Source organism: Macrotis lagotis, chromosome X (genome assembly GCF_037893015.1).
Source record: "Macrotis lagotis isolate mMagLag1 chromosome X, bilby.v1.9.chrom.fasta, whole genome shotgun sequence".
Taxonomy (NCBI): domain Eukaryota; kingdom Metazoa; phylum Chordata; class Mammalia; order Peramelemorphia; family Peramelidae; genus Macrotis; species Macrotis lagotis.
Genome location: NC_133666.1, coordinates 299,378,599 through 299,402,258, shown reverse-complemented (window position 1 = coordinate 299,402,258; position 23,660 = coordinate 299,378,599). Strand labels below are relative to the sequence as shown.

The 23,660-nt window shown below is 30.7% G+C and overlaps 1 protein-coding gene across 10 annotated transcripts in view; it reads right to left on the bottom strand.

Annotated features, from left to right (window-relative positions):
• Positions 1 to 23,660, bottom strand: part of TCF4 (transcription factor 4) — a 443,115-nt gene that overhangs the window by 144,865 nt on the left and 274,590 nt on the right. For all 10 annotated transcript variants that reach the window (XM_074208517.1, XM_074208519.1, XM_074208522.1 and 7 more), the window contains 2 exons: positions 12,334 to 12,463; positions 11,810 to 11,859 (listed from right to left, as the gene is read on the bottom strand). In XM_074208517.1, the coding sequence (XP_074064618.1) occupies positions 11,810 to 11,859; positions 12,334 to 12,463 (180 nt within the window). The remainder of the gene's footprint in view (positions 1 to 11,809; positions 11,860 to 12,333; positions 12,464 to 23,660) is intronic.

The following is a 23,660-nucleotide window of genomic DNA, read 5'->3' as shown; positions in this document are numbered from 1 at the left end:
ACAATTATAATTTTATGTCCTGCCACTCTGTGACTTATGTTTGGCAAGAAAAAAAGATTTCTTAGTAAGGAAATATAGTCAAATAATATGGCTATATGCAAATACATTTTAAAATGCAAGACTTCAAAAGCCTGTTCTTGAAAAAAAATCTTAAAAGTACAAAAAATTTCCAGAGTCAATTGATGAAAATATATTTTTACTTGAGAGAATTTAACTTTACCATTAAAAATCTATGGGGCAAATGTTAGAAACAAACTATTCTCTAAATTTACCAAAATATCAGTGTTAGGAATCTATAGAATATGGTAATGACAATCTTTAAGTTTATTCTTGATTTATGACTGAAACAAACTGCTACACTGATACACATACTTATGATATGCAAAATGAAGTGAAATTTCCTATTCACAATCTATCATTTCTTGAACTAGCAGATTCTAATCGTAAGAGAAACCTTTGATAATTACTCAGTAGCATCCACTTTTGAAGAACTGCAAAATAACACCAATGTAATTTTAAAAGAGGGAAAAAAACTCAAGAACTAATGATAATACCTTTGTATGATAAAGATTGAAAAAGTACTGTTCTCAGAGTTTAGCATCTCCATTTTCCAGATGAGGAAACTGAGACTTAGAGAGATTTAGTATTAATTGGCATAATGAGAAGGTAAAATCTGACCCAAATCCAGTGCTCTTTACATTATACCATTTATAATAAATTATATACTAAGGACACTGTATTACAACAGACCATCCATCTTGGACTGATTTTCAACTTTTAAGATAGGAAAGATTGCATAAATTTTGGAAGTAAAAGATTTCATTACCAGGTTTTTGTTAGCACTGATCTGTAGGAAGTGGGAATGGAAAGGTCACTTATAGTAAAGCACAATCACACTTATAGGGGGTGTCCAGACTATAGAAAACTATTTCCCAAGTTAAAATCCATTAATATCAATATCAATGCTTTTAGATTGCCCTAATTTTTTTAAATGTCTTTTTGTTTTGTTTTTGTTTTTGCAAGGCAATTGGGTTAAGTGATTTGCCCAAGGTCACACAGCTAGATAATTATTAAGTGTCTGAGGCCAGATTTGAACTCAGCTCCTCTTGACGCCAGGGCCAGTGCTCTATCCATTGTGTCACCTAGCCTCCCCAATTGCCTTAATTTTTAAAATAAAAGACAGTCCTCAACACCCCACTAAGTAATAGCATAGAACAGTATCTAAGAATATCCAAGAAGATGTTGTAGCAAAGAATTGCTATGGTCTTGGAGTCAGAGGATCTAGGATGACTTTGACCTAGGGAAAAAAATAATTTATTTTTACTGAGTCTTAATTTCCTCATCTATAAAATTGAAATAATCATATTTTTATTACCTAACTTACAGGGTTGTTGTTAAGGAAACGGGTTCCTAAACCTATTATGTTGTTTTTGTTCAGCCTTTATGTCTAACTCTTAATGACCCCATTTGATGTTTTCTTGGTAGAGATATGGAGTGGTTTGATATTTCCTTCTCCAGTTCATTTTACAAATGAGGAACTGAGACAAAGAGAAGTAAGTGACTCACCCTAGGTCATACAGTTAGGAAGTGTCTGAGGCTTCACTTGAACCCAGGTGCTCCTGACTCCAGGTCTGGTACAACTATCCACTACGCCACCTAGCTATTCCTAATGTACTATAGAAATCTGAGTTATTATTATTATAAAATGATCTCATTTAGGATGGAGGAAGATCAGAGAAACTATAAAAGTGGAAAATTTTACAAAGGGACAGAATTCTATTTATTTTCTTCTGGCATTTATTTCCTTTGTAAAAGGAATAATTTGCTATTAAAACTATTTTAATAGCTAATATATAGACTATTTTAAGGATATAAAATGTTTTACATATTTAACCTTTTTTATCCTCACAAATACCTCATTAAGTAGGTGTGATTATTTTACAGATGAGGAAACTGAGACACAATTTGATGAAATGATTTTTCCCAAATATACATAGATTTGAACTCAGCATTTACTAACTCAAAGTCAGATTTCCTTCCACTACAGCATCAATTCAACAAATGCCTATTCATAATGTACTAAGTTCAAGGAGCCATGCAAGGGGTTACAGGGCAAGAGATGTACAAATATGCATACTATCCAGCTGTTAGCCTTCTAGAGCACCTTCAAGAGAAAGTAATGCTGAAGGTGATATGGTTCTGTCCTTAGTTACTAAAAGTAGAAACTGATAAGTAGAGTATTAAAATATTTGCTAAATGATTCAATGAATAAATGAATGGACAAAATTGCCAGTACTTGCTTTTCCATCATGGTTTCTTCCAATTTATTATCAAAGCCACAAAGGCCAACCCAACCTGTCAACATTGTTTTAAAGAAAAAGGGAACTTGTTTTCTATTTTAGGGGGAAATTATGTGTTATGATTTATATGTCTGTGAATTTTACCTACTGTTGTCCACAAAAATATTCTTAGCTTTTTTGCTCCTATTGTTGTTGTCTTTTTTTTTGTGGGAGGGGGCTAGTGGAAAGGCAAGGTCCCAACTTGCAATTAATGACATTATTCTTAATGACATACATAATAAGTATGTTTCTAAAAATAAAAATATGAAAGCACAAAAACACTTAAAACACATGCAAAGTCACTGCATACATATAGAACTAACATTTTTTCTTAAAGAAATTTTAGTAATGAAGGTAATAAAGATTTAACTTTTATAATAAGTGATGGAACTTGTGTCTTTTTTAAAAGCAAAAATAATTTTTATCTTACATGAGGGTCAATAAGTGAAAGGTTTTTTAATCTTAAATTTCTCTTGCAGCGTAAATAATTAAATGAATTCAATTAATAAAAGATACCTGTCAAAATTATGCTAAAATTCTCTTTCCTGTAATAAAATAAATTTGTTTTTCTACATTCTTTAAACAATCTTATAATTTGCTCTTTCACTGTGTATGTAAAGATAAACATTTTATATTATTAAATTTCCCTTGTAATAATGTTCCTAGAATTAGTAGTTTCCAATTCTAAAAGTCTATATTTTGCACTTATTACAAAACAAGTTAGGCAATTTTTGTAATTAGGGCGTCCTTTGCTAAAACACTCTGGTATCACCAAAACCAACAAATCTGAAACCACAAAAACACCAAATGGGATGATTGGGAGACAGTGTCACTAAGAAACAACTATCTACTCTAAACTGCTTCTTCAGAGCAACTTAATGATATAATGATATGGTATGTCAATAAGAAGAATGAAAGCTATTATGTTATTATAACAAATATAATGCATAAAGCATATTTAGAAAGAATTTACAAAAAAGGAGTTGCTCAAGACCAGGTAGTAGGACTTTTCTAATGTTATTAGGATAGTTCTAAAGTAGCACTTTGTAAAATTCAATAAATATCAAGGGATTAGCCAGTGAAACATTTTATTTTATGAGTTGCAGTATTTATTTTTATTATTTATTTGAGTGTACCAAGAAGAAATGTAGGGGAATATTTTGGGGTGAGTTGGAGAGAAATATTTTATTTTTTTTATTCAAATAATTTGTTACCCAAAATGTTGAAATTGAAAATATAATTGGCACACAGTAAAACACAGAGTAAAAATTTTCTTTACTATATGATGGGAACTTTACTATGTTTAACTATGCTATATTTAGACTTTGTAAAATAATGAAACAGAATTAAATGTTGAGCAAGAATGAGAGAAAATGAGAGAGAGAGAGACAGACAGACAGAGACAGAGACAGAGACAGAGAGACAGAGAGCAAGGGGGGGAAGGAAAGAATTTTAAGTTTTGTGGCTTATTTATGGCTATATCATTCCTCAAAGAAAAGTTTCTTATATTAGCAAGAAGTATTAAATATGACTAAACTATCTGTATATAGTTGTATCTGGGATCTTCAATATATATTTGTCCCATATATTAATCTTCAAGTTTATGCTTCTATTATGTATAATTATTAGTAATCCACATTTTCTAACCCAAACCAGAAAAGTTATGTATTACCTACTGCACTACCATAATATCTCTGAAGAGGGAGTATATGCACCAGCAAAACAGTTACTCAAAGTATGCACCTATGTTCTCAGCTGTGAAACACAAATTCAGGCACACATACAAACATACACAGGCACACGTACTTTCACACGCATCCCCCCCACAGACACACACACACACACACACACACACACACACACACACACACACTCACACACACAAATCACTGTCAGACTTGTTTTGTTATCAAATAACTTTATATTTAGAACTGTATCAATTTTGCAAGCTCTTTTCAAAATATCAAATAAATCTAATCCTATACCAGTCAAGATGAAGACTGGAAACTTCCTGATATTCCTTACAATTGGAATTTTGTTCTATGTTTAAGCATTCAGTGTAATTTATGTAAAAAAAATGAAATGAAGCAAAACAGGTGTCTGTCAACATTTCAAGTGCATTTCAATCTTCCTTAAAAACATACTACTACTTTCACGTGACCAAAGCAATTCCTTACTCCTTTCTTCATCAATTCTACAAATTTAATGAAATCTCGTTTACACAGTCCACTAGTTTACAATCATCTCTGACTTACTAACTTAAAAAATTTGTTTGGAAACTTAACTAAGAAATCTAAATCTTGAAACTGTAGAAATCTGTCAATAACTGGCAATTAATATAGAAAGGGTGTAAGAAATTCAAAAATATATTTCCATTTAATAAACTCTGTTTTTAAAGTATTTAACAAGAAAATCTTAAACTATATTATTTTATTATTTTCTTAAGTTGTACTCTCTCAAATCCCCAATGTGACTTGATCATTTTTTCTTTTACTTTTGAAAACAAGGTAAATACTAGTGCAATAATCTTCTAACTCTATCCTTTTCCTCTATTAATTTCTTGTCCTATATTTTGGGTAAGTTACATATTTCAAATATGCTAGATTATGAGGACCTTTTTATAACACCTTCAAAAATTCATGTATTCTACTCAATAGTTTCTGATGAATAAAAAGCTATTTCAGGTAATGCTTTTAAATGAATCTATATTTTACTGATAGATTCCATACACATTTTGAAGTTACATATACATATCTGTGTTCATATATAAATGTATATATCCAAATACACATGTATTTTCTATTGAGGGGGATATTCTGGTTATATTTTTTCTCAGTTTTTTACTGAGAGGTATCTCTGATGATCTTACCACCCGTTTTCATATGCACAGACAACTTTAATCCAGTGTTAGCTATCAAAATTGTAAAGTTCTATCAAGGTATCTAATGTCTTTTCCTTATCTACATTTTTTCCCCTTCTAGTTAACAGTATACACATCAGAAATAAATGATTGTACCAATTACACACACACACACATACAAGGTAATGCAGCAGAGTAGATTGAAAAGTCCCTTTAACTTCTCAGAGCTCCAGGTAGGTGTCTAAAATTGTAACCTGAAATACTAAGACCATTGTTAGAAGTTTTCTTCTCAATACCAAGGAAAACCTAGATTCCAAACCAAACTAAAATTGTCTATATCCATCATACCTATAGGAAATACATTTGTTAATTCAAATAAGCAATTTTAATTGCATATGTATAAAATAGATACTTTGATAACTGTGTTTTTAAAATTAATATCAAAGCGATGACTTTTGATGTATACAACTTCTCATATCGCCATGATTTATAGGTTGGAAATAAGTATACCAAAACATTTTTCTACTGTTGTTCATGGAAGAAGAAAGGAAAGGGTGGAATCAGCTTAGAGGTATAAATTTCTTATAATGTTTCTTTAGAAAGTTGGTTAACTTAGTCTTTGTGATAAGGTTCAAGAGCATGACAAATTCCACTCTTTATTGTAGGGTAACTTCACTGAAATATAATATATTAAGTATAGTTTCCCAAGGCTAGTTATTGTGTATAATTTTATTAACAGTTCTTAGCAAATATATTACATGTATATGTGCACCACAAAACAATAATACTTTCCCACTTGTGTATATGTTTTTGTTCTGTGTGTATATATAGATTATACAATAAAATATTGTATAACACTGGTCCAAAAAATAACCTGGAATATAACACACACAAGTAAATCATCTGAGAAGGACTTCATGCTACAATTATCAAGAGGATACTGACTAAAAGGCTTTTTGGGGGGAGGGGAATCCATTTCTATAAAAAACAAGAGGATGTTCTGATTATTTTTTCACAGTCTTTTACACATTTCCATTTAAAAAAAAACCTTTCATAGGGCACTATGAAATATATATATATGCAATCCTGGTCCAATGGCAGTTATTACAATGTTAAGCTCACTGCAAGGAATTGACTATTCTTTTTTTATAAACATTTCTTCTCTCTTATAGGTAACAATGACAAGAAATAGGATGATGGACTGAATTAATAAAATGCCAGGATACCTTATTTCTGGGAGAAAATGGTAAAGAAGAGATATATCCTCATTATGAAACTTCAAAAAGAACATAAATTTGAACTTTTGCAACATGATTAAAGGATTGGCTGCATTGTCATATATTTGTGTGTATTCATTTTGTTTTTTTAAATCACAGCCTTGACTACACAGATTCTCCAATTTAAACTCTAGATAGAGACTCATAACCCATATTAACTATAATAATGCAGTATAATGGCCAACATTGAAAGTAAATTTAGTTAGTATTGGAAGTCAAAACCTTATTAGATAATTATGCTTGTCTTAACATAGGACCTGATTTCATAGTAGGTGCTTAATAAATGTTTATTGACTGATTTATTTGTCTGAATGCTACAGAAATATTAGCATTTCATGTACTAGTAACATTCTCAATGAAGAAACATGAAAAATATGATTCAGAAAAGGTTGAAATGTCACACTCTGCAAATATGCAAAACCTAAGGTGAAAGTAATGTTTCTTTTCAGATAAAAAATTTATTCCTATTACCTTTAAGTCCATCCTATACTTTATAAAAATAGCAACTTTTTATGTTAAAAAAAAACAGAAATCCTCTCACTTTTATCTATTGTAAAGCATAAAATGGACATGATATATTAAAAGATGAATAAAATCTAATAGTAGTTTAATATAAAAAAGCCACACTTTTCTGGAATAAGGAATTCTTGAAATGATTTTTTAATATTTTTACTTCACAAATAGTTATTTTCTTACTTCACTATGTACCACAGACCTAACATAAGCTCTTCACTATTTAGTGAAACTGCATGTTTTGCTTTAAATAAAGATGTGTGTATCACTCTTTAAATTAATATCCTAATGAGTTTAGAAAATTCTATTATAGGATGAATATTTTCATCAGTTTAATCATGATTACTGAATTTGGAAATTGTCTAATCACTTTGAAGTTCTTAGATTAGAGAATTTTTTTTCTCATATCTATTTCGCTTCAATTGATTATATATCTACTGTAGAATTTTATTTTTATAGAGGTCAGTTAATGCTTTCTAACACTGATGATCCTGCCCTGAAGACTTAGACAATCTTTTTTAAAGATTATTTGGACTTAAAATTTTTTTCCAGAGAATTCTTTATTTGTGATAACCAATGAGGAATTTGATATATTCAAAATAAAATTTTATACTTCAAATCTAGATAATAATTAATTCAGAGGTCTAAAAATTAGCTAGCTTTAAAATGATCAAATCAAATTTTGACATCTTCAATACAGAGCAGATTTTAGCTATATTTTATGATCAAAGAAATCCTTGACCATCTAATATGTAATTTGTCAAAGTGAATATTTTCAACAATTTAAAAATCTACTTGCAAAAAAACTCAACACATGAGATTATCTTTAAAAATAAAGGTGATGATTTTTTTTAAAAAAGTTCGTAGAAATGGGATAGTGATATATTTTCTAAACTTTTTTTCTATCAAGAAGCATTTATATTCCATGGGACTAATATTTTTTTGGCAACAGATTGACATAACAGTGGAAGAAGTAATTAAAAACTTAATTAACTATTAATATTACTTTTGACTATTTCAACGAACTGATTGAAGTTTAAGTTTAAACCTGTAAAATTACATTTATTTCAAATTTCCAAACTAAAATGAGGAGACATTACTAAATATTCACTTATTAAGTAGGGGTTACACAAATTTTATACATTTATGATGCACTTTCTATGTTACTAAATGGAATATATTTTAAGAAGCATGAATGTATTTTAAGTGGAAAAGTTACGGCAATAACTTGCTATTTTTCAAGGATGATGCAATCTCATTAATTTTCTATAGTAGCCAATGGTAATGATTTTTAATAAGATATGGGTTTTTTTTTAAAAGTAAGATTTGGTTTAATGAAAGGCATTTTCTTCTAAACTCTAGTTCTTATTTGAATGGATTCAATCTGTTAATAAAATTTCACTGAGGGACAAAAGGATAAATAAATAAGTGGAAAGGGCAGCAAGTTCATCAAGTTTTTGGTTCAGGATGAAGGATGTGTGAAAACTCAAACTGTGTACATATTTCATGAATATTACAACACTGTCATGTACTCAATTTTGGATTTATAAAATAAACCTGTGCTTAAAAACCAAAATAATAAATCTAATAAATTAGATAAGTTTGAGTTTCTTTGAAAATGTGGATAAATTGAGAAGCTCTTTAAAAGAAAGTTCATACTGACATGAATAACTTGCAAAATAATCTGAAATACTGAACAAAGAACTCCTAGGAAAATGAAGTGGTTATTTCCTGCAGTTTCTTTCTGAGCAATCTTCCATTAATTTTAACTGCAAGATTCTGTACTATGGATGTCAATAACCCTCTCCCTCCTACCTGTAGAAGTGGAGGCTACAAGATAGATATTAAGCCAACACTTAAATGAATCATGTTAAGAAAGTGACTTGAGATTTAAGATTGAAAAGCAAAATAAAAGACACTCATTTATCTTTTTTCCAGACCTATGACATGCTGTGGGATTAGGCCTATTTTCTTTCTCCTACAGATACTGCAGTATATTCAAATAAGAACAAGGCAAATACTTAAGTTCACCAGCACAATTGTAAAATATGGATGGAATTTCAACCTTAATTCTGAACTTCCTGATTTTGCTTATTAAACCTTATTTACAGCTAGAAATTTTTAAAGGGGGAAAAAAGTGGACTATTTTACAAAACAATCAAGGGAGATGACACAATAGACTGTGACAGATTTATTACTATTTACTATCATAGATATGTTCTTAAGAGAAATTGTAAATGTTTTTACCCTGCTACAATCACTTCAAAAGAAACCTTTCATTGTCCCCAACCTTTCATTATCTACTATACAAATACTGGTTCATGTTATCAGATAAATATCCATCATTTTCTTTGAGCTGAAATAGAACTGATTTAGCTAATGTAGAAATAGAGGTTTATTGGGCCTAATGCATCAGACTCTAATTTTCTAATGTAATCTATCATCGGGTGATTTAGTATGCTTTGTTAAGTATTTTAGATATGTGGTTCTTATGAAAGAACTCTGAATTATATGTGATATAGATATATGTCTATAATAAAGCCAATATAAAAGAATAAATATATATTTATTGGAATTGTGATTAAAACAGTATTTCCTGTAACCATTTTGAAGTACTAATAACTCAAATGTTTAAATTCCAAAATAATCAGAACAGGTCTATTCCACCAAAAGCAAAAAAAAATCTTCAAATGTTTACCCATTCACATAAAAGTTATATATATTTAAAACTTTCATCAGAGTCAATCAGACATAAAGCTGAACTGAATGTTCCAACAAGAGCATCTCTTGAACAAGCTACCAAAGCATAGGGGTGGAACAATCCAAGCTGAACATTCCATGACTGAGTCCTAATTACTAAGCAATATCAGTTTAGAACAGGGTAGTATTCACATTTTTTTTAACATATCACAACACTTCAACAATACTACAATAACTCACTGTAGAGCAAGGGTAAAATAGTACCAATATAATTGTCCTAAAATGGTCAGCTGCCTACAGGGAAATATTTTAATTCATGACAAATTATGGAAAATTGTTGTCTGACAATGATTAAGCAAGTAGAAAACAGAGTTAATGCCACACAAATGCATTACTTATGTAGAAATTTGCATAACTTTGACACTAGAAAAAATTTAACAGTTATTTTTAATATATGACAGAAAATTAGATACAGCATCTTTAAGAGCTTGTTGCTTATAGAAATACTGGAAATTTTGTGGCAAAAAATGTTTGATTATTTTAGATCATGCAAAGATAAAATTTTTGCATTTGAAAATTTATTATTTAGAGCTGCATCATATAAAATTACTATGAAAACTACTAAAAGCTAAGAACTCATTCAAATTAAATCTATTTCTAATTTTGTTTTTGAAAGTATTTATAAGAACCTTGGGACTTCAGGAGATTACATTTAAAAAGCAAGTTTATTTTAAATACAAATTCATTATTTTAACAGTTTCTGAGGGAGGGAGGGATAAAACTTTGGTTGTTCAAAATGACGTTGATGAACATTACTGATAGCATTTTATTTTGACAATGTGAATATTGGTTCATATATCTAAATTTACCATAATGCTACTCCAAAATTGCAAGTTTATGTAATTGTAAAACATATTCTTACATATTTAAATTTAATAAATTTTGGATTTACTGTTGAAACTAAGTAAAATGCATAGATATTTGCTCTCAATAAACATGGAAAATCCTTTATTATTCTGATTTATTAAAAATAAAACAAAACTCATTCCTGTAACAATTGCCTATTTATTTTGAAATAATCCAATGTATCTTAGAAATATAACTGCTCATGAGCATCCCTCTATTCCTGGGATATTTTTGAGAGGTTGTCAGTACCTCATAGAACATTAAAATTAAAAAATGCCAAAATATTCCAGAATAATTTATTTTTGTTCCAGATTAGTTCTTTAAGCAAGAAAAGAAAAAAATCAGCAAATATTTCTACCCAGAAAAATAACACTAAAAACTATCTTCCTAAACAAAAGGCTAAATAATATATATATATATATATATATATATATATATATATACATATACATATATATACAAATAAGTTTACTAAAATTTTATAGAATCAGAGATTTCAACATAAGAACCATCTAATTAACCATCATTTAATTAAACTAGAATCCAGCTTTCTTCCTGGGGAAAACTATTTAGGTTATCTTTTTCTATCATATCTTTGGGGTTGGGGGATGTAGGGAAACTCTCAGGAACTACTGCATACAGCTCCATCTATAAAAATAACCCAGAATGCTTTTGGTTACAGCTGGATTCTTCTAGTTGTCACCTGGTATCATATCCAAAGAGCTACTGGTGCAATACCTTTACAGGCTTCATTCAACACTCTTAGTAGAAAATAGAGATGTTTTCCCTGCACTATGGGCTGAAAACCATGTAAATTTCTCCTAAATCCTCTCTACAAATCTTCTTTAGCATGCAAATCCATAAATCATCACAATACTGACAAAGCATTTAACCAATACATGAAACTAATGCTCATTCCCTCCAAAGACACTAACAGGTAAAATTCTTCAAACTTTAGGTATTTTTTCAACAGCTTTCTTCAGTGCTTACCCTGATGAAAATCCACATGGTCACCCTTTCTTCCATAATAGTAATTATTCACTTTACTGCTTGGTAAAATGGCAGCATTTTCAGACTATTTCTACTTCAACAACATTCTCTGTGAACCAATGTTGTTTTTATATCATACAATATAATTACTTCTATCTTCTTCCAATACAAATATAAAGACATTTAAAAACTCAATAGCCAATTGAAAAACAGACAGTACTTACTGAAGATGGCAAACCCGGAGGAACTTTTCGAACTTTCTTTGTTTGTACCTCTGCAAGAAGATGAACGACTTTGTGAGCCACTGAAGGTTTTGCTGTATGGAATATGCTATAGTATGAAGTACCTAGTCACTGCAGTTAGCATTTTAGCCCATATTTTCAAAAAGTATATTAGTAAAATGCACCATTAACTTATATCTTGTTGGGGAACTAAAAAAAAATCTCTGCTATTTTGATAAAAGAATAAGTTCAAATTATTAGTGATTTAATTTAGAAGTTGTTTTCTTCATGCCTTTTAAAGAAACTGGTCATGCTTAGTCAAAGAAAAAAAACATAACAAGTTAATATTGGAGAATAAAGCTCCTGGTATCTCAGTCTAATATGTAGAAATGATCAATATACTAATTCATTTTGGGAAGGAAGTCACTATCTTATCATTTCCACAAATATTATAGTTTTTTCCTTTTGTCTTAAGTTCTTAAAAAAACCATCAGACCAAATCATGAATTCAAATATGAAGAACTCACCCATGGCACTACTATGAAGAGGCCTCCTCCGGGGGTTATTGCTAGAATACTGATAGTACTGGGAACCAGGTTTGGATGGTGAGAGAGCTCCTGGATTGCCCATATCCATGTCACTTCCAAGGAGACTTTGCTAAAAGGGATAAAAAGAAAGAAAGAATATATATGGTTAAGTTTTTCTTTTCTTTATTCTCTCTTCTCTCTAAGGCCCCCACCCCCATGCCCCCCCCAACCCCCGGAACTGATTGTTAGCACTTAAAACCAAGGAATAAAGAAAACAGCATCTGCTAAACTGAAGCATTAAAAAAAAATCTGTGTAAAGCAGCCATCACAAAGGACTTTAGGTTCCTCCATTAGAAAGCAAGGTAGAAGCTAATTCCATTTAAAATCCTTAAAAAACAATTCACGATGACTTTAGTATTCTTCATTACTATTACAATAAAATGTCATTTACATAAGATCAATTTTCATTTAACAAGTTCTAGGAATTTTTTTGTCTGTCATTCATGTCTTATAGAAATCAAAAATGAATCTGAATTTTTAGGCATAGGAAAACATCATACTACATATTTATGTATCAATTTTTATTTAAAAGTAGCTCTATTCTATTTAGAAGTCTATCTACATGTAACAAAGGGTTTAAATTAATAAATTTTATGAAATATGATCTAAAATGTATACATAAAATGAAATTACTTTAATAAATTATATATTTGAATTTACAAAAAAAATTTAGACAATTTAACCTAAATAGAAATGAAATGGAAAACCTCCTGAGGATTCTTATCAACTCAAGAGATATGTATGCAATGAAATATAATTTACCTGGACACTAAGAATTGTCATAGATCACTTTAACTAATTACAATGTAACAGATTATTAAACCTCATGATAGTATGACATAAGAAATAATATATAATATCAAATGTTCTATAAACTACATTGAAACTTACCCATAATACATAAATCCCCTGATTATACTCTGCATTGAACACATTGTTCTTTTAATTATTCTGATATGCAATAAAACAGGTGTAGATACTACCATTTATATTAAGAACAAATTTACTATTTAATAAAGAAATTTTAAAATTAAGTACCAAAAATCTAACTTTATCGTTACTTGTAATCAACTTTTACTGACTGAACTAATTACTGTACTTGATAAAGTACAGAATGTGTTTTCCCTAATCTAAATTCTAATCACCATGTCACTCACAACAGACTTAGTAATGCTTCACTAACACACTATTCACATGCAAAATACTCTAAATAGGCCAATTATGACTCTGCCCCTGTTCCCTGGTTAACCCGCTGAGAACTGAAAAATTTCACAAGGCAGTCACCAACTAAAACAAAGGGTCCTTGTTTTAAATTAAGACAGTCTTTTTGATTCCTAAATAGCTCAACAAAGTGGCATGTCTTCTAGTGAAAGCAGTTGGTCAAATATGACCCATAAGCTGGAAAATCAGAAATTAAAACATACCTTTTACATGACCATAAACTTAAATATTTTAAAGACGGTTTTTCAATTCAAGAGGTTTTTTTTTTGTATATGAGAAATGCCTAAAAATATTAGTATTGCCATTCTCCTTTACTGATTCTAATTTTACTTTTTCATAGAACATCTAATAAAATATATTTCAATGAAATTCCATGCTTGGGATGCTAGTTCAAAATTGATTTTTTGAGTTACAAACTCATTGTAGTAAAGTATTTTAATTATTTATCACATAGCTAACACACACCTGGTATCTGCATACTTTCCCTTCTCACATAAATTCCTTCCTTTCTCACAGAAAAGCAAAATGCTATACAATGACAAAGTCAAATTTAGATTGTACTATAAATCAGAAACTAGTCCCGAGAAATCAAGGAAGCTTTTCTAGAATTTCTGGAAGAAATAAATTTCTCACCTAAGAGGTAAGAAATGTGGCTAAAATAGTTTGCCTTTTAGTTCAGTCTTGGGGTTAGTCACAAATGTTTTCTAATAGTAAGAATACAGCCAGCTCTACAAACAGATAAATGCTTATACTTTGTGTATAAGTGTGTAGAAAGATTAAAATGAAGAGGTATTTTGATCACTGCACTTGTTCAAAATTCTTGATACTTTAAGAGATTCCTTAACAATCTAGTATTCTATGGCCTATTCCTAGTAACGGGGGAGGAGGAACAGATCATACTTTAAAAAGTATTAGTGGTCCTTGTTTAGTGAACCTAAAGTGTACCATCTTTTTCATAGAATCTTCCAGTTTCCTCCTTTGTAAAGTCTTTGTTTTTTCCTTAAAGTAACAGTCATTTTTCCAAGCAACATATAAAAGTACTTTCATACACACACGTAAAGGAGTCTTCCTCATGACTCCACTAGAGAAAATGAAGTTTGTCTCTTTGTCTCTCTCTCTACTTTTATATATACACATATGTATACATATATGTATACATATATGTGTGTGTCTATGTATATATATACGCATATATATTCAATGTAAAATGTGTATAAATTAGAACAAAGAGCAGATAATAGGACATTCTTAAATGTCTTTCACAAAGGAAAAGAATTTTTAAAAAGGCATAATTAAGTGTTAGTATACTCCAGAAAGAATTTGACACCTAAACTATAATTTTTATATTGAATAGCATCAAGTTTTAAAATTTGAATAAAATTCCTGTTTTTCTGGATTCTAAAGACCACATTTACTTTTAATAAACATGTCTGAAAGTTAAGCTCATATGTGCCAATTCTATTTTTTTGAAGTAACATTCTAATCCTTGATTTAAATAGGATTAGGATGGTTCTAGCTTTTCACATAGTGCAAGCTCATGTTCTGTGGTTATGTTGGGTCCCACCAGTGAGCTGCCAGATTCTGCCAGGAAATACTGGAAACAAGATGTTGCATCTCTCACAGCTAACCTGTAAATCTTAAATTCTGCGTAACCGTCTTTTAAAATGATAAAATGAATCCTCTTAATGAGAGGCCCCATTTTTCTTTATAGAAAAGTAGTTTCAATTTTGTTTAAAATCTTCATAACTAAGAATGGAAGGAACTGAATTTATCAGTCAGATTTTCATGCTTTTCATTTAAAAGCAAAGAGCCAATCTTAGCATAGCAACCCATGTGCCAGATTCAGGCATCCTGCAGGGCTCTTTGTCAGTATGAATTTTTGTTTGTTTGTTTGCTACATAGGATCTGGGTCTGACTGTGCTTCTAACCTGCTCTCTACCTTGCCTCCTTTTTATTTTAGCCCCACCCACAAAGCTTTTGTCAAATTTCAGATCAGCCATTGAACTCTGCCTATACAATCCAGGAAATGAAATCATGAATTAAACCTGAGTAACAGAAAAGCAGAATATACCTCAAATTCGATTAAAACCTGAATGGTAATCAAAAATAAAACAAATTGCTTCAAGGTTGAGCTATCAACTTTTAAATCATTTCATCTTGCACTTAACTATTATTTTATTTCAATTGGTACTTTAAATATATTGAGTGGGTGGTACAGTTCTTTAAAACAATTATATCTACCCTTAATTATAAATAAATATGAGGGAGATGGGAGTAAAATAAGTACTGATTTTTTAGGGGGGGGTTAAAATTAATTCAGCTAATAGGTGAATGACCTTGAATTTCAAGATTGAAAACTGCAGGCTGAAAAGAAATCCTTTAGAGAAGGAAAACTTCTTCAGTTTTTTAGGGTTTTCTCTGATTTTTACGTCATTCCCATTACGTTGTGATCAGATATCAGACACAACATCATGGGGGGATGTTGTAGAACAGATAAAAGCAGTCTCAGATGAAACCAGATTAAGCTCCTTTTCTGAACTATTGCCAAATGCTTGTGAGTTTAATTCATGTTTGGGTATTCTAGTACTCACACAGCTGCAATTCCATTCTTTCATCACAGACCTAAGTGATGTATGGTAGCTTTGTATGGTGAACTGACTTTACAGAACTAGGCATTTTGGAAAGCTTTATGTTAATATGGAAATAAAATTCTGAACTGCTATAAAGCATATGAATGCTGAATATATGGCTGTGTGCATAAGTCTTTTCTTATGTTAACTATAAAATAAGTATTGCTGAAATTTACAATTTGGATTTGTTTAAAATACTTTTAAAGACAACTATGGTCATTTTTTTTATATAGTCTCTTCTATACTGAAGTAGATTTTCAAAAACACTGCTGAATAAGATTCTTGACAGCTATGGTAAAGATGCTGCAAATCCCTATCGAAAAGCTCCTGCTGAATTTGCCATTTTAGCCAAAGAACACCCATTGCTGACTTCTATAGCATCAGGAGGGGGTAAGAATTTTGCTGCTGTTGGCACTTAGTTTACAGCCTGTAAGCATTTCAGCCAAAGGACAATCAAGAATGGAATATTTTCACCTGTCCACTTCTGACTCACATGACTCAAAAGTGAAGGTCAGTATTTTAGGTTTATTTTGTTTTCTGTATTGGACAGTACAGGAATCCATCATCATTTCCATTTCTTCTCATCCTTAAACAAACCCTAAAAGACTGGGGCCTATTCAAAAGAGCTGTGCTACATGGAAACTTCAGTAATTGTAGGAACCCCTAAGAAGAAAGCAATTGTGGCTTTTAACTGTCAATGTTTCCTAACCCACAGTGCCACAGAATCCCTTATCATCTGCTTTAATTCAAAGGAATATAGCCAATATATTCATATTTTTAACAAAAATTTAGACTTAAATGTGAACAATTTACTTAACTGTTTCTTTACAATTTTGAAATTGGAATATTTTTTTTAGTCTTCATGAACTTACATTAAATTCACTGATTTCTAGTTAAAAGATTAATGATGAGTATCTGCTGAGGTAGATCTCAAACAGCATTTTTCATCAGAAAAGTACATTTAAATATCATTTAAAAGGCAAAAAAAGAGAAGAAAATAAAACAAGTTAACTCTGAGTCCCACCTAAACACAGTTAAGTAATCTAGTCTGTGATGGCCAAAGAAGTAGATGTGTCTGCCCTTTATTTAGTGAAGTCAATGGTGAATGATCTAAGTAAATTATGATTTAAAAAAAAAGCCATTCAAAAAAACTTGAAGAATACTTTAATATTCTATTTCACAGTGCCTCTTCAGATACAGTCAAAATGTTATTGGGAATTCAATTCCAAATATCATCAAAAAGACTGATTCACAAGAAATCACTGCAGTTAAGCAGATTTATAGATTGGGAAACAATTTATAACTTACATATGATATTCTACAAAAACCATATGAGTTGTGAAATTTACTCATCTAAGATATCAGTTGCTATTTAAATAATTATAATAAGGAAATTCATTAGCAACTTTAAATATGACAAATTAGAGGGCAAGGATCCTAAATGTTCTAAGTAGTGCCTAACATATTATGAATGCTTAGTAAATAGTAATGACTTGTGATAAAGTGTAAACAAGGCATAATAAATAATTGAATGAATAAATGATAAATCAATGGATAAATAAATAAATAAAACAAGAAATAAAATTCCAGGATGTCAGATCACAAATTTGTTACACATATAATATTGGCAGCAGGTTTCAAATATTATAAACACTAAAAGTCTTTGCTAAAAGCAGATTAGGTAATTTTTTTGGTTGTTTTAATGACATTTTTCATCCTTTAAAATATGAAGGATAAATATGATGAAATGAAGTATTGAAAAGCACCATCCCCAAGACATAGGTATTTCAATTCAAACTTAAGCTGTATAATAATCTTGTCCAGCTACAACACCTAAACCTGGGGTCATTGAGATTTCATTTGAAGAATTTAAGGGAAGGAATGTCTGTTATTCCCAATGGCAATTCATTCTACTTAGAGAAAGACCTAATTCTTTCAATGGTGATCTGTTTGGTTTGATTGAATATCAAACTGAAATCTGCCTTTTTTCAATATTTCTCCATCTATTCTAGGGTATTATAGAAAAGTTCAAACACTCTTATACATGACAGTCCTTTAAATATATGAAGATAACTATGAAAAAATTTGTTCTAAAATGCACAATCCCTTTAACTGATTTGCAAACCAATATTCATCATCCTGGTTGACCTCATCTCCATACTTATTTACTTAATGTTGTAGTACTCATAATTGAATAGCACACTCCAGAAGTGGTCTGATAAAGGAAGAATACAACAGAACTATTATCTTTTTTACACTGGTCCTGGTCTTACTTTATGTGACATAAGGCAGCATTGCTTTTCTTTTTTTTCAGACAGACATATTACACTATTTATTATCAAGTTAGTAGTCATCTAAGATTCTCAGATCATTTTCAAATGAACTATCTTGTCCCCTCTTAAGTTTATGAAATTTATTTTGGACCACAGGTATATAGCTCTATATTCATCTTTATTGAATTTCATTTTATTGAATTAAGTCCAACATTCTAGCTTATAAAGCTTATAGAGTTTAATTCAATCATATATCTTGTTAATTATTTTTCCCAAGATTGATATGTATATCCAAAATGATAAAAGCATTTACCTGGCAAAAGGCAAAGGAGAACTATCTTAAGTACTCCACTAGAGACCTACTTTTAAGTTGACATGTTATTCTGGAACTACTATTGTCTAATAAAAAGAAACTACTTGTTAAGCTAAAAATAAAAGCAATTATGGTGACCATGCCATCTTTGAATTTCTAACAGTTAAAGAAAGGAAGACTGGGTTCATTTTGATGCTCCTTTAAGCCTAAAGTAGATCAAATTTCAAAGCACTAAGAGAAAAATAAGTAGATTTATAATAAAAATATGTAGACTATATGTGGTCTAAGAGTCTATAAGGGAAGTCAGGTCAAGAGGTATAGGAGAGGGGCAGCTTGGTGGTGTAGTGGATAAAGCACTGGCCTTGGAGTCAGGAGTACCTGGGTTCAAATCCAGTCTCAGACACTTAATAATTACCTAGCTGTGTGGCCTTGGGCAAGCCACTTAACCCCATTTGTCTTGCAAAAACCTAAAAAAAAAGAGGTATAGGACATTCTGAAGAATAAATTATGACAAACCAGACACAAATCCTAAAGAAAAAGTAAAACAGGGACCAGTCTAAAGAATTCAATTACATCTAACAACTAGCTCAATTTCGAGAATATAGGAATAACAATAACAGTAATATCTAGAATTAACCTATAACGAATACTAAGACCAATTTTGTTTCATTTTTTAAAGTTTTACTGGAGACTCGAAGATTAGATAGCTTTTAAGGCTTTCCAAATCTGAGAACTTCATAACAAATGTGGCTGTTCCAAAGTGAAATTGATTACATTAGGAGCTGGGGCATTCTCTAACTTCAAGGAGAGGATGGATTGTCATCTATCATGGAAAATATTCATTTTCAGATAGGGACTACATAAGAAGATCTCTTCTAATTAAGCTAGAGGTTCCTTCTAATTAAAAAAATTATATGATTGATTAACCATCATAAATGTAAGAATATTAATTTGCTCCTCTGGGAATGAAATAAATAAAATTAAAATATTTCAAAAGGTCTGTGGTTTTTACCTGCATTGTAACTCCATTCACTCACATAGATCAAAACAAAGATAATCTTATACATCACTTCTTATCCTTAGAGAAACAGGTGGTACAGCAGATAGACTTCCAGACTTGGATTATTAACTGTTATGGCCAAATATTATTGCCAAAATATTTTTTTTCACATAGATGTCAATATTTTGGTCATAAGTTTCCTGAGACCAAGATAGGCTGATAGGTAGCTCATTGAATTGAGTTCTACATGGGACCCTTACTAACTCTATGACTCCCAAATAAATTACTTCACATTTTCTTATTTGTAAAATGGGTATAATAATATGTGTACTAATAATTGAGTCATATAATTAGGTTGATAATAAATATATATATTTTATGTTATATAATAATATATAATATAATTGCATAATAATATTAAGTCAGCAATGAATAGTCAAGTCAAAGAATTATAGTATAAATTCAATCCCACAAATATTTGTGTCTAAATGCTAAATCATATAAATTGTGATTATTAATTTGGATATGACAGCTTGTTGAAAAACTTATTTTATGCCTTTCCAATTCGGTGTGGCCTGCTAGAATCTGACCTTTATTAGTATAGAATTTGAAAACTTGGGATCACGTCCAAACAAATATAAGGAACCAGAGTAGCATTTTTTCATTTGGTTTATTTGGTTTTAATGAGAAGCAGTGAATGTTAATTGAATAGAGAGATGATCTTAAAGACAGGAAGATCTATATTTGAGTCAACCTCTGACAAATACCAGCTATGTGACCCTGGGCAAAATACTTGTCCTTTCAGTTTTTTTAACCTCCTTCAGTCCACTAGGTAATTCTATAATAATAATAATAATAGTTAAAAATGGATAACATTTATAAAGTGCTTACTGTATGTCAGGCTCTCTGCTGAATGCATGTATTATCTCATTTTATCTCACAATCATTTTGGGAGGGAGGTACTATTATTGTCCCATTTTACAGATGAGTAAATTGAGGCAAATAGAAATTAAGTGAATTGCCCAGGGTCTCACCTTGAACTCAGGACTTTCTATTTCCAGGATACGAGCTCTATTTATTGAACCATCAGCTGTGCTTACTTCTGTAAGACAGAGAAGTGTCTGCATTGGACAAAATGGCAAAAAGGTGTCACCTTACATTGGTAGAGGAAATTTCCTCATCTGGAAGTTTCCTATCTCAATAAAATCAGAGGGTTGTTCTCTCTCTCCTATCCTCTTAAAATAAATTGAATGATATCTTTTAGTTTTATATATCACTTATATTCCAACATTTATCTCCTTCCCCAATACACTTACTATCTCTTATAAAAAAAGAATAAAAAATGAATTGAAAAAACTATGACATTATATAGAATGTTCTACAACCCCTATTCTTACTATGGGAAGAAGAGTGGGTAGTCTTTTTAGATCACTTCTTTGGGGTCAGATTTTGTTATATAATTTTTACAACATTCAATTTTAATTCTTTTGTTGTTCTTTCTCTTTATTTTGTTGTAGTCACCAAGCATATTGTTTTCTTGATTCTGCTTACTTTGTTTCAGTTTATTAGGATTCTCCCCCCATGTTTTTTTTACATTAATCTTACATATCACTTCTCCTAGTTCAAAATCTGCCTCAGTGTTACTTAATCTCATCTATAAAATGAAGATGATAACAGTATATACTGCACAGGTTTGTTGTGAGGATCAAAATGAGAAAATATATGCATTATGCTTTACAAGTCTTACAGTACTATATAGGTGCTAGGAATTACTCTTACTACTTAGTAACATCCCATTACATTCAGGGACCATAACTTATTAAGCTATTTCTCCTTCTGAAGGTCCTATTTTGTTTCCTAACTTCTGCTATTGTTTTAAGTGCTGTTAGAAATGTACATGGGTACTTTATTTTAATCCTTGGCCTTATCAATGAAATCTCTGAGTCAAGGTTTGGCTATTTTTGTCACTTTCCTCACATAATTCCAAATGTTTTCTTCAGTGGTTGTACCAATTCATAGCTCCACATCTGCGACCCAATATTGATTATTCTTGTTTTTTGTCATCTCTCTGTCAATTTGCTGGATGTGAGGTGAAATCTATGTTGTTTAATTTGAATTTTTCTTACCTATGAATAACTTGGAGTATTCTCTCATGTGGTGGTTGTTCACTAAAATATTTGGAATAACAAGGACTTTTAGGCATGAACCTATTTGATTATTTAAAAAATGTTATTAAGGGGGGCAGCTAGGTAGCATAGTGGATAGAGCACCAGCCCTGGAGTCAGGAGTACCTGAGTTCAAATCCAACCTCAGACACTTCATAATTACCTAGCTGTGTGGCCTTGGGCAAGCCACTTAACCCCATTGCCTTGTCAAAAAAAACCCTAATGAATTTAAAAATATTATTCTAAAACCAACCCTGAGCATTTGCAAATGTATACCCAAATACAATCCCAATCTATTCCCAGGTGCAAAAAAGCAACAATATTTTTGAAATATACATTGTCCTAAGATGTGCTTTAGTTTCTAAATTTGAAGCACAATTTATCTTCAAAGAAGCAATGCTTTAGTGACCCAGAAGGAAATGGAGAAATCAAGGATGAGAAGAATCAGCTACAGAATTTATCAATGATGGGCAGCATGCAAGAAGTAGCATCAAGGAAATTTATGATCAAGAAAGGAAGTTGGTTTGTTATTCATTTTCCTGATATATTGTCATAATGATGAAATTTTTAAAATGAAGTAGTTAAACTATGTGAACTCTAAGGTAACTTTTTTGTTCTAATACTATTACCACACAACTAAAGGAAGATTAATAAGCATTTACCATTAGCTCATGAAAACAGATTAAGTAATTTTTCCTAGGCAGGGTAGTGTACTCTAATGTATGCTTAATTTGGGGTTCAGAGGACCTCGGCTTGAACACTCTAGGAGCACATTCAGTTTTAAAATCTATGTTTCTATGAATTTCTCCCTGATCAGTGCTAGACCAATAACCACAAAATGTATTCAAGGAAGGACTTCAAAATATTGTATCGGTCCTCTTCAGAAGTTCTTTAAAAGTATATGAGCAAGAATTACAAAAAATAAGGAAGGAATGGATTTCACCAGTGAGAATATCAATAAGATCACAGATTCACTTAATTATACTGATTTGTATATATTAGAATTAGGAGTTCTGGTTCTTTTTTTTTTTTTTTTTTCTTCTGTAATTCCATATCACTAAGAAGGTTATATTGATGAAACAGCAAACAGTTGGGAATGACTTGAGGCATATAGAACTATTATACAAATAAAACTGGCTATTATATGTATGTATCTTCAGACGCAGAAGAATATAATAGGGAACTAGTCTCAAAACTACGAATAAATGGGTTCAAGTTTTTCTTCCCAAACTGTCTAGTTGTATGATCCTGGGCAAGTTCCTTAACCTCTCAGTACTCTGGGTAATTCTCTAAGACCAAAGGAGGTATCAACTAGCATTGGTGGGGGGGATTTTTCTTATTTTAGGTGTTCCTTCACAGTCTAGTTCCTGTCCTTATTCCTTATCCCTTAAAGGGAATCTCCCTTCCCCTACAAATAAATTATATAAGAATTTGAAATAAGTCTCCTAGTTGGTTTATGCTTCTTTTCAGTTCAGGAAGTGTTTTTAAGATATAATTGAATAAGGATATTTTAATCACCGCTTGCCTTAAAATACTTTTTCCAGCAATTTTATTCAAAACCACAAATAGAACAATTTTGAAAAAAAACCTGCTAACCTACTAGGAAAATTAGTACTTCTCTTTCAAAAACTCTTTCTTTCTTTCTTCACCTCCACCTCCAGGTTT